At 33.4% G+C, this 22264-nt stretch overlaps 2 protein-coding genes and 1 non-coding gene across 5 annotated transcripts in view; 2 read left to right on the top strand and 1 right to left on the bottom strand.

Annotated features, from left to right (window-relative positions):
* LOC111619190 (serine/threonine-protein kinase PRP4 homolog) overlaps positions 1–11571 on the bottom strand; it is a 62711-nt gene extending 51140 nt beyond the window's left edge. For both annotated transcript variants that reach the window (XM_023360881.1, XM_023360887.1), the window contains exon 1: positions 11447–11571. In XM_023360881.1, the coding sequence (XP_023216649.1) occupies positions 11447–11517 (71 nt within the window). In that variant the 5' untranslated portion in view covers positions 11518–11571. The remainder of the gene's footprint in view (positions 1–11446) is intronic.
* A 2628-nt stretch (positions 11572–14199) lies between these two features.
* Positions 14200–14271, top strand: Trnae-uuc. Its single transcript has one exon. It is a non-coding gene; the product is annotated as a tRNA-Glu (tRNA).
* A 1364-nt stretch (positions 14272–15635) lies between these two features.
* Positions 15636–20553, top strand: LOC111619171. Of its 2 annotated transcripts, none has more exons than XM_023360866.1 (5): positions 15636–15940; positions 17839–18212; positions 18292–18329; positions 20126–20263; positions 20343–20553. In XM_023360866.1, the coding sequence occupies exons 2-5, from the start codon at positions 17915–17917 to the stop codon at positions 20412–20414; spliced, it is 546 nt and encodes a 181-aa protein (XP_023216634.1). In that variant the 5' UTR covers positions 15636–15940; positions 17839–17914; the 3' UTR covers positions 20415–20553. The 2 variants fall into 2 exon arrangements, with proteins under 2 accessions (XP_023216634.1, XP_023216639.1); XM_023360871.1 differs by lacking the exon at positions 15636–15940 and adding an exon at positions 16045–16337.
* Positions 20554–22264: the final 1711 nt, after the last annotated feature.

Below are 22264 nucleotides of genomic sequence, written 5' to 3'. Positions count from 1 at the left end.
ATGAAAACTACTAGACAGAATGTTATCAAACTTGGTAATAGTGTACAGGACATCATGGGATTTTATTTGCCGTGAAAAAAAATTCAAAAACTCACCACCAACAGGAAATGGCTCTGTCTGCAATATTGTTAAGTATTGTTAATATTGTCGAAATAAGATATGAAGACATCATTGAAAATATTTTTAATTGGTTTTAAAACAAAACTGTTTATGGGGTTACGCAAAATCACAATGGCTTATGGCAGGAAGAAAGTGATATGCTAAGAGCTACTGTTGAGAACAGTCTGCAATCTGTGCTGAATGTAAGCTGAATTACATTCTCTTTCATGAAATTTTATGACAAATATCCTCCAAAATCACATCACCTGATCACACACATGTACCAAAGAACAGCACTCATTCTCAGTAGACAGGCAAAAAAGGTGGTGCTTATATAACTAACTTTACATCATGATAAAACAACCAACAGAAGTCACACCAAAATGTGCAGATTAACCTTGAATCACCATATGTTCAGTTTCCATCATTTCATGAAGAAAGAAAACAAATATTGTATACATTTCATGACTGATCTGAGATAGTAGAAACTATGATTTCATCACTAGTCTGTTTTCTATTTTTAATTCAAAAAAAAAAAGATTCATACTACACTTTTATTTTTAGTTCTTATTAATACTACAGTTGTAACAAAAATAATTAATCATCTATTTTTACTCTTTGTAAATGGAATTACTAAACACTGTTTTAATTTATTTGTCATTTGAGTTTTTAATAATATTGGATAACAGTTTATCTTTAAATTATTCAATTAATAAAATTAAGATATTGGATAAGATTATAATATGAGAGTTCTTGTCTATTAAAACCATATGCCAAAATACAATTTCAAGTTAGCAATGGTAATCATCTTGATTATTCCAATAAATTCTAAATCATTACTTATACTCAAATTTGCAATAACATGCAATTTAAAAAACAAAGTATGTTTTCACTAGTAACTGAAAATGAAATCAATACAACAAATCAATAAATGAATAAAGAAATTATTATAAACTGTAATGAAAGGTACTTGAACAATTCTGAAACATGATTTTGAAGAGTATGATTTGATAAAATTGTAGCAATCTTTGCTGTAATTGTAGTAAACTTTAATTTTAACATTCACTGATACTTAAGCAGAATTGATGCCATTAAGACTTAGGTTATTTAAATCACTATAGCATATATTTTGATTTAGATTATATTTAGTGATTTATGTCTGGATGTAATAAAATCATTTCCCAAAGGAATTAATTATCATAAGTAATCACTTCTAAATACTTTAAATAGACTGCAAATACAGTCGACCCCCCTATAACGTACGTTCCTATAACGTAGCGAAAAAATTGTAGCAACTTTCGTATAACGTACCTCCTATAACGTCGTTTCGCGAGAAGATTGATAGAGTCTGGACCAATAGTGGATGAGCAGCCGAACTACTTACCTCCGACCCTGCGCCACGCTACGGAGCGGCTAAATTGAGTTTGCTATCGTCTGTTTAGTATTATATATAAATTATATATAAATTAGGTACTGTACATATAATTATATATTAATTATATATAAATTAGGTACTGTATATATAATTATATATTAACTTAATTTATTGTAACTTTATTATAATTATATATATGCTTTCTGCCGCCTGGCAACACGCTACGGAGATTTTAGGCTAGTAAGTTGAGTTTATTATCGTCTGCACAGTATGTAAATTAGGTACCGTAAGTCTAATACAGCACTAATTTTATACATTTCTTGTGAAAGAAACACTTCTTATTCAACGGCCATAAAAATTATTTATATTAATGATGTCTCCAAAGGTCAAGTTATCTTTCTGCGATAAATTATTTATCAGATATCGCGGCCGCCGTTTCGTGTGCTGTTCCGCGACGAAGACAAGCTTTGAACAACGGGCGTAGTCGAACGGTACACACTCGGTAAGTAATCCTATAATTTTTTGTTTATAGCATAGTTTATACGGATTACTCCCAAAAAATTATACGTGTTTTGGAAATGTTGAGTCGAATTAGTCTAGAATCGGTTAATTTTATAGAAGAAAACCTTTCAAACAGCCTTAGTCCGTAAAGTTTCCACCTATCGGGCTGCGATTGGCTCATGTATTTAATCGTTCCTACAACGTAATTTTCGGTTAGCGTGGAACGTATCTAAGCGTTATAGGGGGGTCTACTGTACACTGAAAACAGCAGTTCCCTCTAAACACTTGTAATAAGCACATATTTAATTATCTAAGATAAATGTCATCCCTATTAAAAAATCCCAGTTATTCCAGTACTATTTAATTTACTGTATTCAGTAATTGAAAACAGGTAAATTTACAAAAAGCACAAGAACCATGCATACAGCTACTCTTGTATTTACTAGAAATAAACTGGGCATGATAGCAAAGTAACACATACCCCTTCCCGCCTCCTGGCCAATATCCTCCAAAGCAGATAAGACAAAGCAATTTTTGATGATTTAATGGCATCCACAGGCATTTTTGGTAGTAGAAACTATTGTAATTTCAATGAATAATTTTACTTTAACTCTAGCATAATAGAATATTTTATAAATACAGTAATACCCCGAACTTACGCGATAGGTGGGACCGAGCGATAACCACGTAAATCGAATTCGCGTCAGTCGGGGTATAATTTCGCAATTTGTGTAAAATCCAAATCGGATGTATGTAAGCTAATAAATGTTCTCGTTAATCTTATTTCGTCTTTTGATTCGTTCACGGTTACAAGAAATCATCTCATAGAGTCTCTCAAGTCTCCATAGATATAACAAACACAGAAATAAATAACACAAAATAAATTGTAGCTATGTGTCGATTCCACGCGACACGTCCGAACATGTAAGCCAAACAATAGTGTGGTGGGAGTGAGTAATCAAGAGTTGCGTGGCACTCAAACAAAAGACGAATCGACGAGATTTGAAAATCGCATAACTCCGGGTTCGCGTAAGTCGAGGTATTACTGTACAGCAGAGTCCCGCTAGGCTGAATACTGCTAATCCAAATGTCCACCTAATCCAAACATGTTTCAGTCGGTAAAGAGGAAATTTTTTAGCTCACAAAATATATGCTTTTTTGTATTTTCCAGTTGAATTTAAATGGTATTAATAGTACAAAAAGATTTAGAATTCCACAACAAAAAAAAATAAAATTGTATTTTATTGCAATACTGTATTAATACTCTACAAAATTAATAAATCAGTGTTTGACAAGGCCTATTAAAACAGATCTATACTGTACTTACACACAAAAACAGAAACAAAAGTCATTGATGGTGTTGGATCTATATAAACCAGATCTGTTTTACTGCTTGCTTCTGCATTATTTCAATTATTCGGCTAATCCGAAAAGGGCTTGGTCCCAATTAGTTCAGACTAGCAGGATTCTACTGTATTTAAGATAATATCAGATATAAATGTCTGTAATTAAAGATAAAAATAAATTGTTTTCAATCCAAACATGCTGTAGTGAGATAAACATAATTACTGATTGAAACTGAAGATTCATGATATTTAAATTGAGAATTATCATTTAAGCAGTGTTGCAACCTTTAAATATATTAATAGTGTTGCAACCTTTTCAAAATCGCTGATCCGGACGGCAGGTGAGGTTTGTTCAAACAGAAGTTCCTGACGCATGCGCAATGTCATTTTACAATGCGAAAAATAACATGCATGCCAGTTCTAAATCAGTTACAGTTAGGGACTAGGGAGACTTGGATAGGAGTAATGCAAGTAACCTAAATTAAGAAAGAACAACTACAGATGACTTAGCTCTATTGGATATTGGAAATGTGTACGAATACAAATCCTACCCCAGCAAATTAAAAAAAAAAAAAGTCAACAGGTTGCGCATGATATTCCGGACAAAATTAATAGTTCACCCGGACAGTGAGTTGATTCCCAGACCGTCTGGGTGAAAACCGGACGGTGGTAACACTACAAAAAGACCTTTCAAAATTAGTCACATATAATAAAGATATAAATCTGCCAAACAAGTTTCATCACAATATTAAAAACTTTTTACAATTTGAATGTTTGTAATTCTAATTAGTTTCAAAACACTGTTGAGAAGTGAAGTAAAGTACATTTTCCCCCCAGTGTGACTTAAGAGAAAACATTTATCATACTGTTTTCCTTTTAACATTTTTACAAACTACAGATTATTATTATTTAATCAAATCAAATCTCAAGCATAACTGCAGAAGTCAATAAAAATTAAAGCAATCACAGTAAATTCTCTTCTTGGCTTCGTTACTAAATGAAAGGTTAGACTCCATCATACTCTGCTTGCTCACACCCTTTTTTCAAAAACTATGAAATTTTAGAATAGCCATTATGTACTTTAGTAGATAAGAGGATTCATAAAAAAAAAGTTTAGAGAAAATGTGAATAAAAGTCTAGTAGATAAGAAAAATACATATAACTTGAAAATGCCTTTGTGTATTGATACAAAACATTGCATTATGGATAACTTATATATTTCAGCCTCAGCCTTTTGCTTTTCAAGGTCAATATAAAACATTTATTTCATAAAATGATTTAAAGCTTCTTACATCTGATAAATTTACAACTTCAAATGATTCACCTTTAAACTACTAATCAGAAACTATGTAAATTATATAATATACTCTATGTAGAATCTACTGTATTATAAAACTAAAAATTCCTGATTTTCACCTGTTACAAATTTATTCAGACCACACTGCATTTCCTACATCAGCATTTCAAGTATTTATAATGGTCAACAGGTGTTTCTGAATGAAAGCTTTTAATGATTTTAACAAATGTATTATTATGACATGTTTAACTGATTATATTCAATTTTAACACAAGCACTTACAAAGTATCACAAGTGAAGTTGCAATTTCCATATGATTCATTTTAAAAGTAATTACTAGTGTTGTAACGAATAGTATATTCGGCCTCAGGCCAAATACCGAATATTCGGCCAGGAGCGTGGCCAAATAGCCGAATATTCGGCCAAACTACTCGGCTCGATTATCGCACGTACGAAAATTGGTGCGCAAACCGCATTATGGCAAGGACCCCGCTCTCTATTGGCCAGCTGTCACTACGCTTCGCCAATCGCGTTAATTCTTGACATTGAAGCGGACAGACATGAGCGTCATGGCAGTATGTGATAAGTGATGATATCAAATGTGGATAACAATGAAATGTCCTACACGTGTAAATAACGGATAAAGAACAGAGAAGGACCATGAAGTGAAAATGTGAAAATAAATATGAAAGTGAGTCGATAACATAATCGAACGAGTCGAAGCAGCTTATTGGTGCGAAATTCGCAGCCGTCAATGCCAAACAATTGTTGTCATAGACTTCGGAAAGCTAAATGCTTGTAATGAAAGTCACTTAGCGTGCAACGGCGAAAGCCTATGGCCGTTCGGGCTATCAAGCTGTCTCGAATCTGTGAAATCATAACTGTGACTTATACCGACGTCCTATCTGTCTCTTTTCTCCATTAGCACCAGGCTATGAGTCACGTAATTGCGAAATGGGAAATCTATGACGGAAAAGTGATGAATCGAAAGTATCGTGAGCGCATATTGTGATGTATGCACAGGCATACGTGGATTAGAGCGATAGAGGAAAGATAAAGGGAAGAGCAAAGATGAGCGCTTAAAAAGAAGGATAGGCAGGGTCAGACCCTCAGATGTGCGAGGATTCTCCAATGATAGACGTGTACTTGTGCTGATCTTTGTAATTATAAATTGTGAATACATGTGACTAATATTATTTTCTTTTTTATTTTGTGCATGTTACAAGTTATAAATAAATATAAACAAACAACACTAACTCTAAATACCAAAATGATTAATTTACTGTGTTTTTGTTGTTTATAACTCCTGTTTTTAGGTATTTGGTATTCAGCCGAATAGTGATTAAATATTCGGTATTCGGCCGAATAGTGAAAAATAGGCTGAATACCGAATATTCGTTACATCACTAGTAATTACCTCTAGTGGTACCACTTTTGACAATTACCACTGCCATAATTTCAACATCACTTGCAACATCTGAGAACAATTTTTGATTCTTAGCTTATAATTTGGAAGTTTCAGTTTAGACATTAGCCTAGCTTTCTTCATTTGTCATTTCAATTTTATTGTCTTATGCATTGCCTATTTTGAGTTATATCATTAAGCTAACAAATATGACAAAAATTCAGTTTTGGAACCACATGATTGGTGTTTAATCAAGAAAATGCTATTCTGTGACATATGTTTTGTTTTCAGTTCTGACAGCCACATGCAATAAGTAAGATTTTCTTACCAGTCACTTTTGAGTTGCCATTAGGAATGTAACAAAAGTAAAAATAACATGGCAGCTTTAGGTGTAAGGCTAAAATTACTTTACAAACAATAGATGAGAGAATATTAGCATTTGACATTGCAAATCTCTGTTTCTGCTAAATCTCATGATAACACTTTTCAGCTAAATGATAAAATTTTTAAAAACGCTATTGTTTTCTAAAGCCATTAGTGTTCTATTTATGCAATGAATTAGAGAGAAAGCATTATAAGAAAAATACTCTAACTGTAGAAATAAGAATAACTTTTATAACATTAATTAAATATTTATGAATAACTCATTTATTGTTAAAATTTAAATGTAATATGAGTAGCCATATTATGAATACTATTTTTAAAATATTTTATGTTTCATTTCCGTATAGATTAAAATGACAGTTTTTTGAATATAAATACAGTATATAAAAGATGTGTGTATATTCTTTGATGACATTTTCATACAAGAATTTGGCTGAAACAGTAACATACTCCATTTCAAAAACAGCAGTGCAGTCACATAACAAAAACAAATTATTAACTAAATTGTGATTGGTTAAATTGTAACAGCTATTAATAGAATGGAACACAGAAACATCTCAACCAATTACCCAGAGCAAAACTTACTTTTGGAGTAGAGAATAACGATTTGTCCAAGGTTCATTAACTGCCTTTCACATAGGAGACTTATCAAATATCTTGTGTATTTATTTTTTATTTATTTATTTAGACATACTGGAAAATCTTGTGTATTGCTTTCATTAAGTTATTGGAGTTATTTGTAATGGGATAGGAATTAATGTCATTATGGGTAGTAAGAGTATCATACACTAATCTACTTGCTACTAGTGACACCTCACTCAGATTTTAGAAAATTAGTATTTGCTACTAGCTGTCTTGAAAAGATGTCAGAGAATGAATCTTCTGTAATTATATTTCCTACATCCATTCTGTGACTACTGTATCTGATGATCTATTATGTTATATACAAATTTCTGAAACAATGGAAATTTCACCTGACTAGTAAAACACCTTTGAATGTAATATATGTATGTAAATATGATCTAATACAAGCCTTTATACTGACACTATACTTAATACTTCAGTTTTATCTTTTTTTTTTAAATGATTAAACCCAACTAAGTAAATGTATGTGAAGATTATTATTTCTGATGTTATATTTGAGATTTTACCACAAATAACATCTTATACATTAATTTGCTAATAGAACATGTTATTTTTGTTAAAGTTTATTACAACCTATTACATTCTATATTTTTAATGACATTTACCTACATTATAACTTCTATTTAAGGGTAAAACTGTATTGTACTACAGTAGAGCATTGATTATCTGACTCAATTGGGGACTCGGGTTGGTCGGATAACTGAAAAAATCGGATAACCGAAAAGAATGAAAAAAAATACATTATTATTAAATACATCGCTATTAACCTACTTTACGTTGAATTTTCATTGATGTTAAGCCTAACAAAATTTTTTTAAAAATAATAATCGTCGCTATTGTATCGTTAAAAATTATTTTTAAATTATTTTATTGCTCACAAAACAAAACCACTCATAATTAGAAAATTAAGTCTTGTTTAAATACTGTACTGGCCTCCCTTTCATGGTCCAGCCAGTGTTGCCAGCCAAAACACGCAAAAATTTAACAAAAATAATATTAAAGTAGCCATGACATAGCCAAATATTGTAGCGCCACATCACTAGTGGACATTTGAAATTTGCTGACTAGAATGGTCGGTTAACCGATGTGACGGTTAATCGGGGGTCGGATAATCGATGCTCTACTGTAATACAATTTCACCTTTTCTAAAAAGTATGGACAAGAATGGAAAACAATGTATTGACTCATATCTGTGATTAACTATGATATTCAGGCCAGATTCAAATCCGAATCATCACATTGGTAAGCTACAATGCAACCATTATAACACAATTACAACTAATAATTACAGTAGATACCCCTATAAGACGGGTTCCTATAAGACAGCGAAAAAATTGTGGCTGTATCTGTAAACAACGGTAAAAAAACTCCTATAATTACATAAAATGTCATCGGGCAGCCGAACTACTTTCCGCCGTCCAGCACCACGCTACGGACAGTTTAGGCAGGTAAATTGAGTTTAGTATCGTCTGTACATATAATTATATATAAATTAGGTACTGTATATATAATTATATATTAACTTAATTTATTGTAACTTTATTATAATTATATATATACTTTCCACCGTCTAGCGCCACACTACGGAGAGTTTAGGCGAGCTATTGTCTGTACAGTATGTAAATTAGGTACCGTAAATCTAATACAGTACTGTAATTTTATATATTTCTTGTGAAAGAAACATTTCTTATTCAACAGCCATAAAAATTATTTATATTAATGATGTCTCCAAAGGTCAAGTTATTTTTCTGCAAAAAATTCGTTATCAGATATCGCGGCCACCATTTCGTGCACTGTTCCATGACAAAAACAAGCTTGAGCAACAGCGATGTCAAATGATGCACACTCGGTAAGTAATCCTACAATTTTTTGTTTGTTTGTATATATTTCTTGTGCGTAGTTTATACGGATTATTTCCAAAAAAAATATACATATTTTGGAAATGTTGAGTTGGATTAGTCTAGAATCGATTAATTTTATGGAAGAAAACCTTTCAAACAGCCATAGTCCGTAAACTTCACACGTGTCAGGCTGTGATTGGCTGTGATTCCTACAAAACTGATTCATAAAGAACGGAACATATCTACCGTCTTATAGGGGGATCGACTATATTATATTATTTTTTTAGTTTTGAACTCATTCAGACCTGTGGGCACTAAAATGGCTTTTTCCCTCCTCACAGGTTTACCCAAACCTTCAATAGGAGCAACCAGGTGATGAGAGATGGAGAAAAAATATTCAGGGAACACCACATACAGAAAATTCCTTGGAGGTTTCTAGATTCAACCTGGATCCCCACAGCAGCAGGCTGAATCATTTGCCTTGCTGCCTCAACCATCTGGCTGCAAATATTAAATTATTCATCAACAATACCTTTAAAACCAAATGTTCTGTTTTTAATAGAACAGTGTTCAGACAACATCGTTCTATAATGGATCTCATTTAAATTTCAAATTCCTTTAAATGCATACACATTTCAACTTTTAAACATACCTGTTACAACAAACATTATATATAAATTTGGTTTATATTTTTATTAAATTAACACAGTATAATTATAAATTGTCAATGCAGTTAATAACTTTAGATATGATATGGAATTGCATCTACATCTGTAAAATTTACAAGTCTTAACTGGACTATGCCACAAAAATACAGTAACAACTCAATTAACCAGCAAACTCTAACAAATTAACATTTTTGGACATTCTTTATGCCCATTTTCAGACAATCACAAAAAATAATTACAGAATAGAGCACTACAGGTTTAAACCAATTGACTGTGTACAGTAGCCCTCCTTTAACACTGTTGATAATTCCGTGTTATATGAATTCCATGTTGTACGAGTCACTTAGATTTTACAAATACGTAAGCCGTTCACAGCCCAGCACACATTTGTAAAATCTAAGTGACTCGTACAACATGGAATTCATATAAACGGAATTATCAACAGTGTTATAGGGGGATCTACTGTATTTGATCTCGTAATTCCTTTCGCAACATCCTGTTTGAAATCTGCATCGAAAACATTCAAAAATATTAGCATCCATTATTAAAACATTTTGCCAAAAAATTAAGGCATTGATATATCCTTAAAATTGTTTTATCATTTGCCATGCAAGTTTTTATAAATTTCTATTTTTCAAAGATTTCCCGGCTTGGCATTTAGTCAAAAACATTCGCCAACATAAAATATTTTGTCATTTGACTGCCACTCATTCTCTTAATAGATCCTTTAGCGATAACCATAAATTTTGAAACATCTGTAATAAAGGACAGGACCAGAAGGTCCAAAATGCATTTCCTGGTATAATAAAGTTAGAATTGTCAATTATTGGCTTAAATAACCCTAACAAACCTTTATAATTACCAGCAAATAAAGTTTTTAATATACTTTGACAAGCACTTTCAATCAAAATCACTTGTCAAAGTATATTAAAAACTTTGTTTGCTGGTAATTATAAAAGTTTGTTAGTGTTATTTACTATATAACCAGCTGTGAGAAGATTTAGAATTACTGGCTTCTTCATTGTATATGTTTTTGTTTGTTTTGTTAAGTTATGGCAATGCAACACTTGGACGATGTTTTCTGGGAGGTCTTTATGGGTAACTGGCCCCTATTCAGGCATTACAAACATGGAGAAAACTCCATATGGCCAGCCCATCCTGGCGAGGTGCGAACCCACAACCGAACTCCCAGTGTTCAGAGTATGGAACCACTTGACCTCCCATGGGCCTATTCCTTGTATGACTCTTTGGCAAAATTTATGCTCGTCGTTAATGTATAAACAATTTTGCCCATTTTAACAGTGTCGTCAATTAATCACGTGACCAGTTTCGAGATACGGTGTATTTCGATTAACCGAAATTACACATGCAACTTATATGTCATATATGCTTATCTTTATATAATCTGCAAATCTGCAATTAAAATAAACAATCAGCAAATGCACAAATTACACATTTCATAGAAAATACAACAAAAATACAAAAATCACGGATATATCTAACAAAATATTTGAAATTTTACTGGAAAAATTATATTTTTATAGAATATGGAACACGTTACTTAATGACGCAAATCATTCAAACTTTTATGCAAGCCAATCACAAGGCTTCTTTCATCAAACATTTATAATGTTCCATTTAAAATGTAATTGTTTATATACTTTATACAGGCATACAAAACGCATTATTAATACTTATTAAACGATAAACAATTCATTTTTTGGTATTTACATTGAAAAGTATAATCAGATATGAAACAAAAGATAAGAAACATCATTTAACAACACGATTAAATAACACGTCTTAAACATCTTCAAATATATCAAAAAAACATCTTTTTATTCATCTGAACGAGAAAATATATCGTAAAATGAATAAAATCTACCTGAAATCTCCATTTTTTATAGAATTCATTACGTCTGAATCTTCCATAACCTCTTCTTTCCTCTTCGCCATTTTGCTTACTTGAAGAGAAAGACGTATTCTCGTTCTCGCAACGTTAACGTGAATATTTTTCAAAATATAAAATAATTTAATTGGGTATTTATTAAATTTTTTTATGTTTTTATTTTTTAATTCTATGAAATAATATCTATTAAATTTTTTTTAAATTTTATAATTTTCGTGGAACGAAAACAAAAAATTTAACTCGGTTTCCCGCAAGGTCTTAGAACTTGTGTTTCCCGTCCCTTCGGACAAACGCCACCTGCGCCTTTTACAAATCATAAATTGGCGAAATTTGATTAATTTTTCGTACGAGATATATTAAGAGAAGTTTTTTTCTAATTGGGTTAATTTTTTACCGTAAATAACATTCAAAAATAACGCTTGGCTTACAGCAAAATTACTAAATAAAATGGTTTTTTTTAAACTCTTTCCGTCCTGTAGGCAATAAGAGGGCGTCTTTTAGCAAGCCCATTATGGGTTCGGCCAGGCCCACAGCGGGGTGGCTAATGGTGAGAAACGGGACCGACATATAACCCGAAAAAAATCCCTGGGGATTTTTCGACCCGTCCGGATTAAATCCCAAGCCCCCAAGAGCGGCAGGCTACCACCTTGACCGCTTGGCCATCCAGACGTCTAGATAATATGGTTGAGGAGCCACGATTGTAATCACCTCTTTGCGTTCTAGCAACAATTGTCCCAGATAGGGTGGCGTTACAAACTTCTAGACTCCGAGCGAGCATTAACGTTTAGAAGTGACAGATCCAATTCCGCTGTTGGAACTGGAACTGTTGGAACTGATCCGTGTACGGAATGGTTCCATCGGAACAGTTGGACTAGACGGTTCTTCATAGTCATTGCATAACGTCAGAATTGCTTAGTCTGTTATTCTAGACCAGTGATTTACAACCGGAGTGTCGCGAAAATTTTTGAAGGTTAATAAATAAATTATTTTCGAAAGAAGCCCAAAGAACAATAAGTGTACATGTCAAAATTAAAAGTTCTTTTAATTGATTATTGTTCTCAGTCTTATGCCCTTCTGAGGGCATATGAAATGATATTAGAATTGAGTGCTTTAATTGTATCTTTCCACTGCTCCCGGTGTTTTACAAGATGGATGGCTTCATACATTGTATGTCTTGTAATCATATTACTTGGTCTGCTCACCTAATCCGACATCTGCCTCTAGGGCGTTTGTCATTAATCTTTTCTTCTAGGATGTGTTTCTCAAATCCATCTTTGCGTCTAGAAATATGTCCCAAGAACCTAAGGTAAAATTTGTATATTTTAGTGGTAAGACGTGTTGTGATTTTCAGTTGATTTAGGATGGAGAAATTTGTTCGGTGCTCCGTCCAAGAGATTCTCAACATTCTTCTATATGTCCATATTTCTAAGGAATCAAGTTTCTTCCGAGAAGTGGCATTTATGGTCCAGGTTTCTGATGCATAAGTGGCAATCGGAAAAATAAACGTTTTCATGAGCTTTAGTTTATTAAAAATAGTGATTGCAGAATCTTTCCAAATTCTAAATAATTTAAAGATTGCATTGCGAGCAAGGAAATTCTGCGTTTAGTTTCATTATCGCATCCTCCTTTATTTGTAAGAAGTGATCAAAGGTAAATAAATTCATTCGCCATCTTATAGCCTGCAATTTCTTTAGTCTGTGTCAAGGAACGATCAATTATCATAACTTTCGTTTTACTTTCATTAATCAGCAATCCATATTCCCTGATTTCAGTTTCAAGACGTTTCACAATATATTCAAGTTCTGATTCATTGGATGCTATAATAAGTGTATTGTCAGCATATCTCAGCCCCTGATGAAAATGCCTCCCTATTACACTTGTAATGATTATTTCAGAATAAGCATTAGAGAGTAAAGAGGAAAGAATACATGCTTGTCTTACATCAGCTTCAGATGTAAATGTATTAGACATAGTTTTGTCAACTTTTACTCCTGCAGAGTTATTGCAGAGTTGCAGAATTATTTCAGAGTCATATAAATGTCCGATCATTGAAATAAGATGGCGCGGGACTCCCATGTTCTGGAGAGCGGGTCACAATTTGTGCCATTTTACATAATCAAAGGCATTGGTATAGTCTACGAAACAAAGGTAAACTGTTTGACATTAAATTCACAGACTTTTCAATGATTTATCGAGCGTCCACGAGTTCTATTACCAGGGGTAAATCCCGACTGTTCTTCAGCTATTTCAGGTAATAGGAAGGGTTTCAAATGGTTAATGTATTTATAGCTTTTTCTACTTATGATTTGAGAATAAATGGTTCAACTTTCCCTGTCCATCCATTCTAAAGTTGATTATTACCATTTGTTTTCCAGTGTCTTTATAAAGTTTCTCATAATACTTCCTCCAGACATCCGCAATCCCTTCTGCATCAGTTATGATTTCATTTTCATCATTTGATAACTGATCATAATTGATCAGTTAAACAAAAAAATTTCCCTAATTTATGAAACATGTATTAGAAGACACAAAAAAGACTGTAAACAAAATTTATAATTAAAAATCTTCTTATTTTATACGAATTACAAGACATCCTTTATATTGGACGTTAGACATATGGCATGCTATTATATTAGATATATCCAATCTGTGTTATTTATAAATTAATCTACCGATTCATGCTTGAGGATAACATACAATTATAGTTGGTGGAGGCATTTTGAACAACTTCCCACGTGGTCTAGTGGCTAGGATACCTGGCTTTCACCCAGGAGGCCCGGGTTCGATTCCCGGCGTGGGAATTTTTTTTCGCTCTCGCGTTTTTCAGTAGTCCACCTTACGTGTATTGTTTCATTTCTTTTTATAATCTGGTATAAGCAATTTTACAGACCGACGTTCGCGACCTCGACTCTCGTGGAAATTTATGCAGGAAGATTTGCATGTTTAAGTATAAGTAAAATAATAATAATAATCAGCAGCGCCAAGTCGCAGCGATAAGTGCAGAAAAACGCAAAAAATTCTCTTGATTTTTCGATCCTTCCGAATTTCATCCGGGTTCAAGAACGGTAGACGATTAACCTAACCGATGGGCCATCCGGTCGTTGAGCATATTGTATGAAAATCAACTTTCCGACATAATGAAAACAAGAAAACATATTACAAAACTTTAATTAGTAAGCAATACTATCAGTTAAAAAGAACTTTAATGCTTTGTGCATTAAAAAATAACAAAAAAAAAAGCCTTGAAACAAATCAGAAGATAGGATTAAAAAATATTCAATAAATACAAATCTATTGAATGAAAGATCAGATAAATAAAAACTTGAAAAATGAAAAAAAGCATTACAACCCTTGAGCAATTTTTCGAGGAGAGGATCTTTAATTTAGAGAGAGTAGCTTTATATTTAAACTGTAATTATATCTTTTACGATATTAATAAGTGTGTCATAAACCTTATCTAAATTAGCAGTTCATATTAATAACAATTTATCATTATAAAAAAGGTAATACATTGTATGTCTTGTAATCATATTACTTGGTCTGCTCACCTAATCCGACATCTGCCTCTAGGGCGTTTGTCATTAATCTTTTCTTCTAGGATGTGTTTCTCAAATCCATCTTTGCGTCTAGAAATATGTCCCAAGAACCTAAGGTAAAATTTGTNTAAGCACTAATTGGTCATCGAGTCCGATGTTGACGCTATAAAAAGGAGACAGTTCGACACACTGGATATACGTCACTCTCGTCTAAGTCGACTTGGAAACTTTTTTGTTCAATAATAAATGTGAATTCTTCTTCCTGGAAAAAATAAGACATTCCCTGAAAATAAGACCTAGAGCATTTTTCAGAGCAAAAATTAATATAAGACACTGTCTTATTTTCGGGGAAACACGGTAGTGACATTTTCTCATTCGTCGCCATAGAAAACGTAAATAGAAATTGATGGTTACCAGTAGCGCCTCTACCGATTAAAATTTGTACTGCCATAATTATAGAGCACGCGTGGATGTATTGGATGCACGTGTAATTTTGCGGTTAAATTCATATTTTCGCGTATTTATACAATTTATGCGAGCCGAACTTGCGTATAAACTATCGCATTACGTCATAATTTATTTACACAAAAATTTTTAATATTTTAAACCATTCTGTGTACTCGTAAACAATAGAAAATTTCAAATTTTTCAGCTCGAAAGTGTAAAATACAAGTAAATTTACTGTGTATTTTTTATCTGAAACCGTTAAAAACCATCCGGAAGTTTGCAGAAGGACGGCGAAAATTCAGCGGATGTTAACAAATATCATATTTAATAGCGAGTAGATAAGTAATCGCACGCGTTTGTGTTTGGCAGGTGTCGTCTATATTGTCTGCTGGTAGTGTAACAGGTGGGGTGACGTCACAAAAAAACATATTGCTGACGTTTCATAATGTTAAAATAAGAATTTCTCTCATCTACGGAACATTGAAATGTGAGTAATATGAATTTTATACGTTTCAACTGGTTTCTTAAGTTAGTGCCTAGCGAATCTTGAATTAGGGCCTCGATGACCATGTATAATTTATATAAAGTTAACTGTAGTAGTGTTGTACAAATACTTAACACTTACATTTAGAGATTATAACGAAATTTGGTGTAAATTCAATTGATTTTTTTGAACAGGATGCGATTGTTTAATGCCCTTCCTGCGCGACGCATATCCTGTTGTGGTTTGTGAAATTTAAATTGTTAAGAGATCTTTCATTTGTTTAAAGTAATTATGCTTAATTTCTGTTTTAAGACGATGAAACGCCATTAATTTTAAAAAGTACCCAATGTTGTGCCATAATTGAATCTGTTAAAGATGGTTCTGCTTCAAAATTGATCGGGTAAATGGTATAGTTAAGTGAATATTATAAGAATGTGTGAAACACACGTGATGTATCGTGTTCGAGGCATGCTAATTGGCATGCCTCGAACACGCCAATTAGCCTCGAGGCATGCCAATTAGCATGTGCCTCAATAAAGTATGTATGAATATTTTACATGAGGAGGTGATTCAACTCGTCAACTAAGAAATTTGTTGTGTGAAGGTCATTGTTCCAGGGCAAATAGGTAGTGTGACTTTTACTCGAAGTCTAGTTCAATGGTTCTTAATCTAAGAGGTGTGTTTGATCCCGAGAAGTGCGAAGTATCTCCTAGAAATTTTTCTTTTTTTTTTTACATTTGTTTCCTCGTTGGTTAAAATTCTAATTTTAGGAAGGAACGGAAGCGTAAATGCTAAGTTCACTTTTAGAGGAAGGTAAAGGTTAAAACACTAAACGTAAATTTATTATTTGAGCAAATGTTTATCCTTGTGTATATAATAATTGTTATAGAATTTATAGTTATTTAATTTCAAATAATTTGATAGAAAGATATAAGTTACAGTAGATATTTGTTAAATTTATTGTTTCTCATTACAGAAGCATCGGTTAAACAAAACCGTGGCATATTTCTTTATGGTATAGATTAATTTTCGTGAGGAAATCTATATACTCTATGATCTTTTGAAACATTTATAACTAATTGTCTTAACACACCTAATCAGCGGTTTATTAAAGATACTAGACCATTTTTTTATATTGATCCGGGATCCTAGTTTCTTTTTCGCCTGTCGAAGAATAGATTAAGATAACCTGAACCATGTAAAACACAGACGTGATTAGAGGTGCTGCCTTGTCTTTGAACATGGTAAAGCCATTTAAGTGTCAATTTAGTATTTTGAAATTGGTAGTACAACTTTTTTCCTTGTAAAATTATCTTTAACCGTTATATGTATATGATTAAGAACGTTATCAAGAGCATTAAAACCATAATTTATTGCCTCTAATTTAGGCATTCATACAAAGCTGAAGAAGAACTTTCAAAAGATGTTCTTCCAAGTAGAGAATATTACTCAATTAGCACCATAATCACCCACTTGGATATGCTCGACTGGTTCAGAGCCTACTAGTGGCCGAGTAGTTCAAACCATTGGTAGTTGGTGGTAGTTTTGCACCTGACCAAGTGGAGTTTCCTGGTTTTTTTTGTGTCTAACACCTAATTAAAGGCCAGTTTTCTGTAGAGGCAGCCCTCTTGCAGATCGTCCTCGTGTTGCATTGCTTACCCATAAAATCAAATCTATTACTGGAGTCTCAATTTATCATTTATATTCGAATCCATGTAAGGCATAGAGAAAAAGTCGATGCCCTAGGGTGGATCCGATGGATTTAATATATATATATATGTGGAAGATTTATAGAATGTATAGAATAATGTTTAAATAATTGAAAAATATCTTGTTAATTTTATTTTTATTTTGCTTCTATCAATAAAAAACATTTTCAAATATAAAATTTTCAATTACAGGAAATTCTTGTAATGCAAGAACTGTAATGATTTTCAAAAACATGATTTTATTCACTTAATATATGAAGATAACAAAATGTTTATAACAAAGTGTATCACTTTATTAATGTGTTTATGCATAGTAACGAGCATACCAAACAAAGAAAGCAAAAAACAGAAGATTACAAACTTAGACTATGTGAAAGAAAGCAGGCTTGACAGGCCTCAAAATATAACTGAACAACAACAACAACAACAACAGACTAACAGCACGATTAAAATGACAACAACACAATCCACAGCTAAAACAGAAAATACTACAGACCGTGGAACTACAACAATAACTTCTAGCCAAAAGAATTCGAGTAACATTGCACCAAACAACAGCATCAAAGGTAACAATTTTGGTATCAATGAGTTTATAAAGGATTATTAATAAATACAAAGTATGCATTTATTCAATTTACTTTTCAGTTTCTAGGATTTATGACTATGCAATTCTTTCTTGGATGGTAAGTTTAGCATTATTCGTGTTTTATGTAAAATTATAGACCTTAAAATTAACCGCTGTTTCCATAATTTTCATAAATATAAATTCAGTAATCAGCTAATTAGATTGCATACAAGGACGAGGTTGCGATCTTAGGAGGCTTCAGTACGCTTTTATAAAAAATTTTCCTGTCCTGTGGGCACTAACGAGGCATTTTTATCAAGCTTATTAGGGTAGCCGGGTGGTGAAGGAAAGGACCAGGCATATGTGCCACGGACCACCCCCAAAAATTCCCGGCTTTTTCGACCCGTCGGACTCGTTCCCACATCCTTCAGAGTGGTAGACTTTCATTGCTCGGCATTCAAAATTTTCGGAATAAGAAACTTGGGTACGATATAAGATGGCAGCCTACGGATCTACTTTTCAAGAGAACTTGGACCTCTTAAAAGGTCCAAGTTGTCTCTTGAAGGATGTTTAGGTTGGTGAGGGTATTTAGTTGTGAATAGTATCAACTACCAAGTCAACATGGTTAAGCATTTCTTGGAGTATTTGGATATTCAAACAGACTTCAAGTTGGCCAAGTACCAGAAGGATGATGAGTGTAGATGTTTTATCATCACCTTCTGTTCGATTATAGATGATGAGAAAAACATTAATGATTTGAACTGTGTTTAACCCCGATGATAAATAAATAACCGATATCGTATTTAAATTTGATAACTGATTAAATATGTCTCATTCTTTTATGGGAATAATAACAGGTGTGTAAACTGATAAATGTAGTATAATAGTGACATTTTGTTCTCTTCATAATATTTTATTTTTAAGCTAATTTATACAAAAAAAATTAAAGTTTTCCTAATTAATTTTCTTAAAAACCACACTGAATAATACTGATTAAATACAGTATTATTAAGTGATCTTGTTTAGTGTCGCTAGACTTCCATCAGCTCGATTCGCGTTTGAGTTCCATCTTTGTCTTCCAAGTTAAAAGAAAGGAATAATTTAATTATGTAAATTAATGGAAATTAAAATATACATTGAATTGAAACATTCTGTATCGGATTAGGCCGGATGGCTAAGTCGTTTAGGACCAGTTTACCACCCTGGGGATCCGGAAACGAATTCGGACCGGTCGATGAACCTCAGGAATTTTTCGCAGGATAAACTGTCCCGGACGTAGGCTTTGAGCACTAAGTCCTGTTAATCAGGCCCATAATAAAGCGGCCGGGTAGTGACGAACGGAGTCCGACATATCCGGGAAGGACCACTTGAAAAATTCCTGGGGTTTTTCGTCCGCCGGATTCAATTCCGGGTCTCCCAGAGTGGTAGGCTGACCTTAATCGCAAGGCCATCCCGGCTGTCTAATCTGAAAACCACTGAAAACTAGTAGTTTTCTGGTTCGAAGCTGACCAGAATGATGGTCGCGTGAAGATTCCACAGTTTTCTTCGTGTGTCTAACACCTAAATTGAAGCCAATTCCCATAGAAAGTCTTCCCAGGAAAGGCACCCGCTTGGCAGATCGTCTATGCCTTATTTCCCACCGCACCAGAATCTTTCTACTGGTCTTAATTTTCTTCTTCTGAAGTGAACCAACAGAAACATTAAATATAAATTATTGCTACTCTTGCCTAAACGTATCTACTTTAGAAAGACAAAAATAATTTAAAATCATCATGTCGTATATGCAGTATAATATACACGTGTACTCATCTAAACAGCACCCAAGAGCTAAGTAAAGTCTAAGACATACGCTTAAATATCATATTTGTCTCGAATTATTATTATTATTTATGTAGATTTTATTTTGAATTCTAGAAAGATAGCTATGTTATGAGCTTTGTCATTCCCATTGCTGCTGGTATAGGCAGTGCCATTGTTTTGCTCATCATCGTTAATTTGGGACGATGCGTCAGAAACAGATGTCAAAGACGTCGTCGTAAGAAATTTTCAAATGTAAGAATTATAATATATATATTACTAAATTGAATTTATATATGTTGAAAGTATTAATTTAAAAAAAAATATTTTAAAGGAGTCCATTAGAAAAATGAATTTGGCTGATAGAATGAAGCTTCTAGCGGAAACTTCAGATGAAGAGTTTTGAGAACAGAAATTTATGTCGTTGTGTTTCATGTAAAATTCAATATATAAATGAATGTAACTTGTAAGAAAATTTTTAAGTGTAATGTCAACATTTAATAACATTTTATCTGAATAAAAATAAGTAAACATTGATATGAAAATTGGATTTTAATGACATTTACTGGATGCAATTTCGCGCTTTGTTGTATCGGTCAATAAGCGAATTTCGTGAATTTTGTTCGTGGTATATGAAAGGCCCATTAGTGACGAATGAATAAAACTCCCGAATACTTCGGGAGTTTTATTCATTCGTCTTCGAACACTTGTATTTGGTCTCGGGCTCGTGCTTGATCAACAAGCAGTTCATGTAGAGTTTTTCGGGTTTGTCCCGTTGCCGTAGCTAAATAAACCAAACTAAATTGCTATCGGTTAAATCGTATAATTATTTAAGTACTGTATTGTATTTTTGTGAAATTAGCGGTGGATTATTAATGTTTCTGAATGCAGTGAAACGTTTTTAAACGGATTTCGGAGATTTCCTCGTGAAGCGCTTCTCCAGCGACGAATGATATAACGCTTTTATCTTGCAAAACAAATTCAACTAATGACGTTCTTCATTTGCTTTCTATTATTTTAAAATATTATTTAATATTTTAATATATTTTAATAATAATAATAAAAATACTTTTATATCAAAAATATAAAAAAAACGAATTAAATCTTTATTTTTTAAAACTTCAGTACAAACCAACAAAGAAAAATAATTTTGAATTTTATTGTTCGAACTCTATTGTTGAAATCATTTGATTCAAAAGTCGAAAATTAATCCAGGTGAGATTTCGGAGCATTTGCTAGCGGGATGTTTGGTGTTTAGCGCAGTCACCTCAGGAGAAAGCGCCGAATATACCCAGCCAAACATCGATGTTCAGATGTGTCCGTGACACACGCTTGCCGTCTGAATATCCCGCTAGCAAAGAGACATTTTCGGAGACTTTCGCTGGCGATTATTTATTGTCATTGCGTTGCAGCGAGGTATTAAATGTGCCCAACTGGAGAGTAATGGAAGCGAGATCTCGGTAGGTGCATTTGCTAGCGGGATGTTTGGTGTTTAGCGCAGTCACCTCAGGAGAAAGCGCCGAATATACCCAGCCAAACATCGATGTTCAGATGTGTCCGTGACACACGCTTGCCGTCTGAATATCCCGCTAGCAAAGAGACATTTTCGAAGACTTTCGCTGGCGATTATTTTGCTGTCATCGATTTGTAGCGAGGTATTAAATGTGACCCAAGTAGAGAGTAGTGGAAGCGAGATTTCGGTAGGTGCGTTTGCTAGCGGGATGTTTGGTGTTTAGCGCAGTCACCTCAGGAGAAAGCGCCGAATATACCCAGCCAAACATCGATGTTCAGATGTGTCCGTGACACACGCTTGCCGTCTGAACATCCCGCTAGCAAAGAGACATTTTCGAAGACTTTCGCTGGCGATTATTTTGCTGTCATCGATTTGTAGCGAGGTATTAAATGTGACCCAAGTAGAGAGTAGTGGAAGCGAGATTTCGGTAGGTGCGTTTGCTAGCGGGATGTTTGGTGTTTAGCGCAGTCACCTCAGGAGAAAGCGCCGAATATACCCAGCCAAACATCGATGTTCAGATGTGTCCGTGACACACGCTTGCCTTCTGAATATCCCGCTAGTAATTGTCATGTTTTAGGAACTGATCTTGCACAGACATAACATCATTGTACGCGAAAAGATGTCCACCGTTTAACCATTAATAAATCATCGCATTCATGCACTTAGATATCAGACACTTCTCATTTGTTAGGAATGAACAAAGTGAAATACCAAATACACTGCTTCCCACAAATCCAACCCCT

Source organism: Centruroides sculpturatus, unplaced genomic scaffold, assembly GCF_000671375.1.
Source record: "Centruroides sculpturatus isolate CEXI.00-Female unplaced genomic scaffold, Cexi_2.0 scaffold38, whole genome shotgun sequence".
Classification (NCBI taxonomy): domain Eukaryota; kingdom Metazoa; phylum Arthropoda; class Arachnida; order Scorpiones; family Buthidae; genus Centruroides; species Centruroides sculpturatus.
The sequence above is the reverse complement of the archived record's forward strand: the minus strand, read 5'-3'. Positions and strand labels throughout refer to the sequence as shown.

What these genes read in the sequence shown, in the direction of transcription:
- LOC111619171 (XM_023360866.1), top strand. Translation starts at nt 17,915, where the DNA reads ATGTTTATAACAAAGTGTATCACTTTATTAATGTGTTTATGCATAGTA. An exon ending in ATGCAATTCTTTCTTGGATG is followed by an intron (nt 18,330 to 20,125) that starts GTAAGTTTAGCA and finishes TTTGAATTCTAG; the next exon opens with AAAGATAGCTATGTTATGAG. An exon ending in GTCGTAAGAAATTTTCAAAT is followed by an intron (nt 20,264 to 20,342) that starts GTAAGAATTATA and finishes AATATTTTAAAG; the next exon opens with GAGTCCATTAGAAAAATGAA.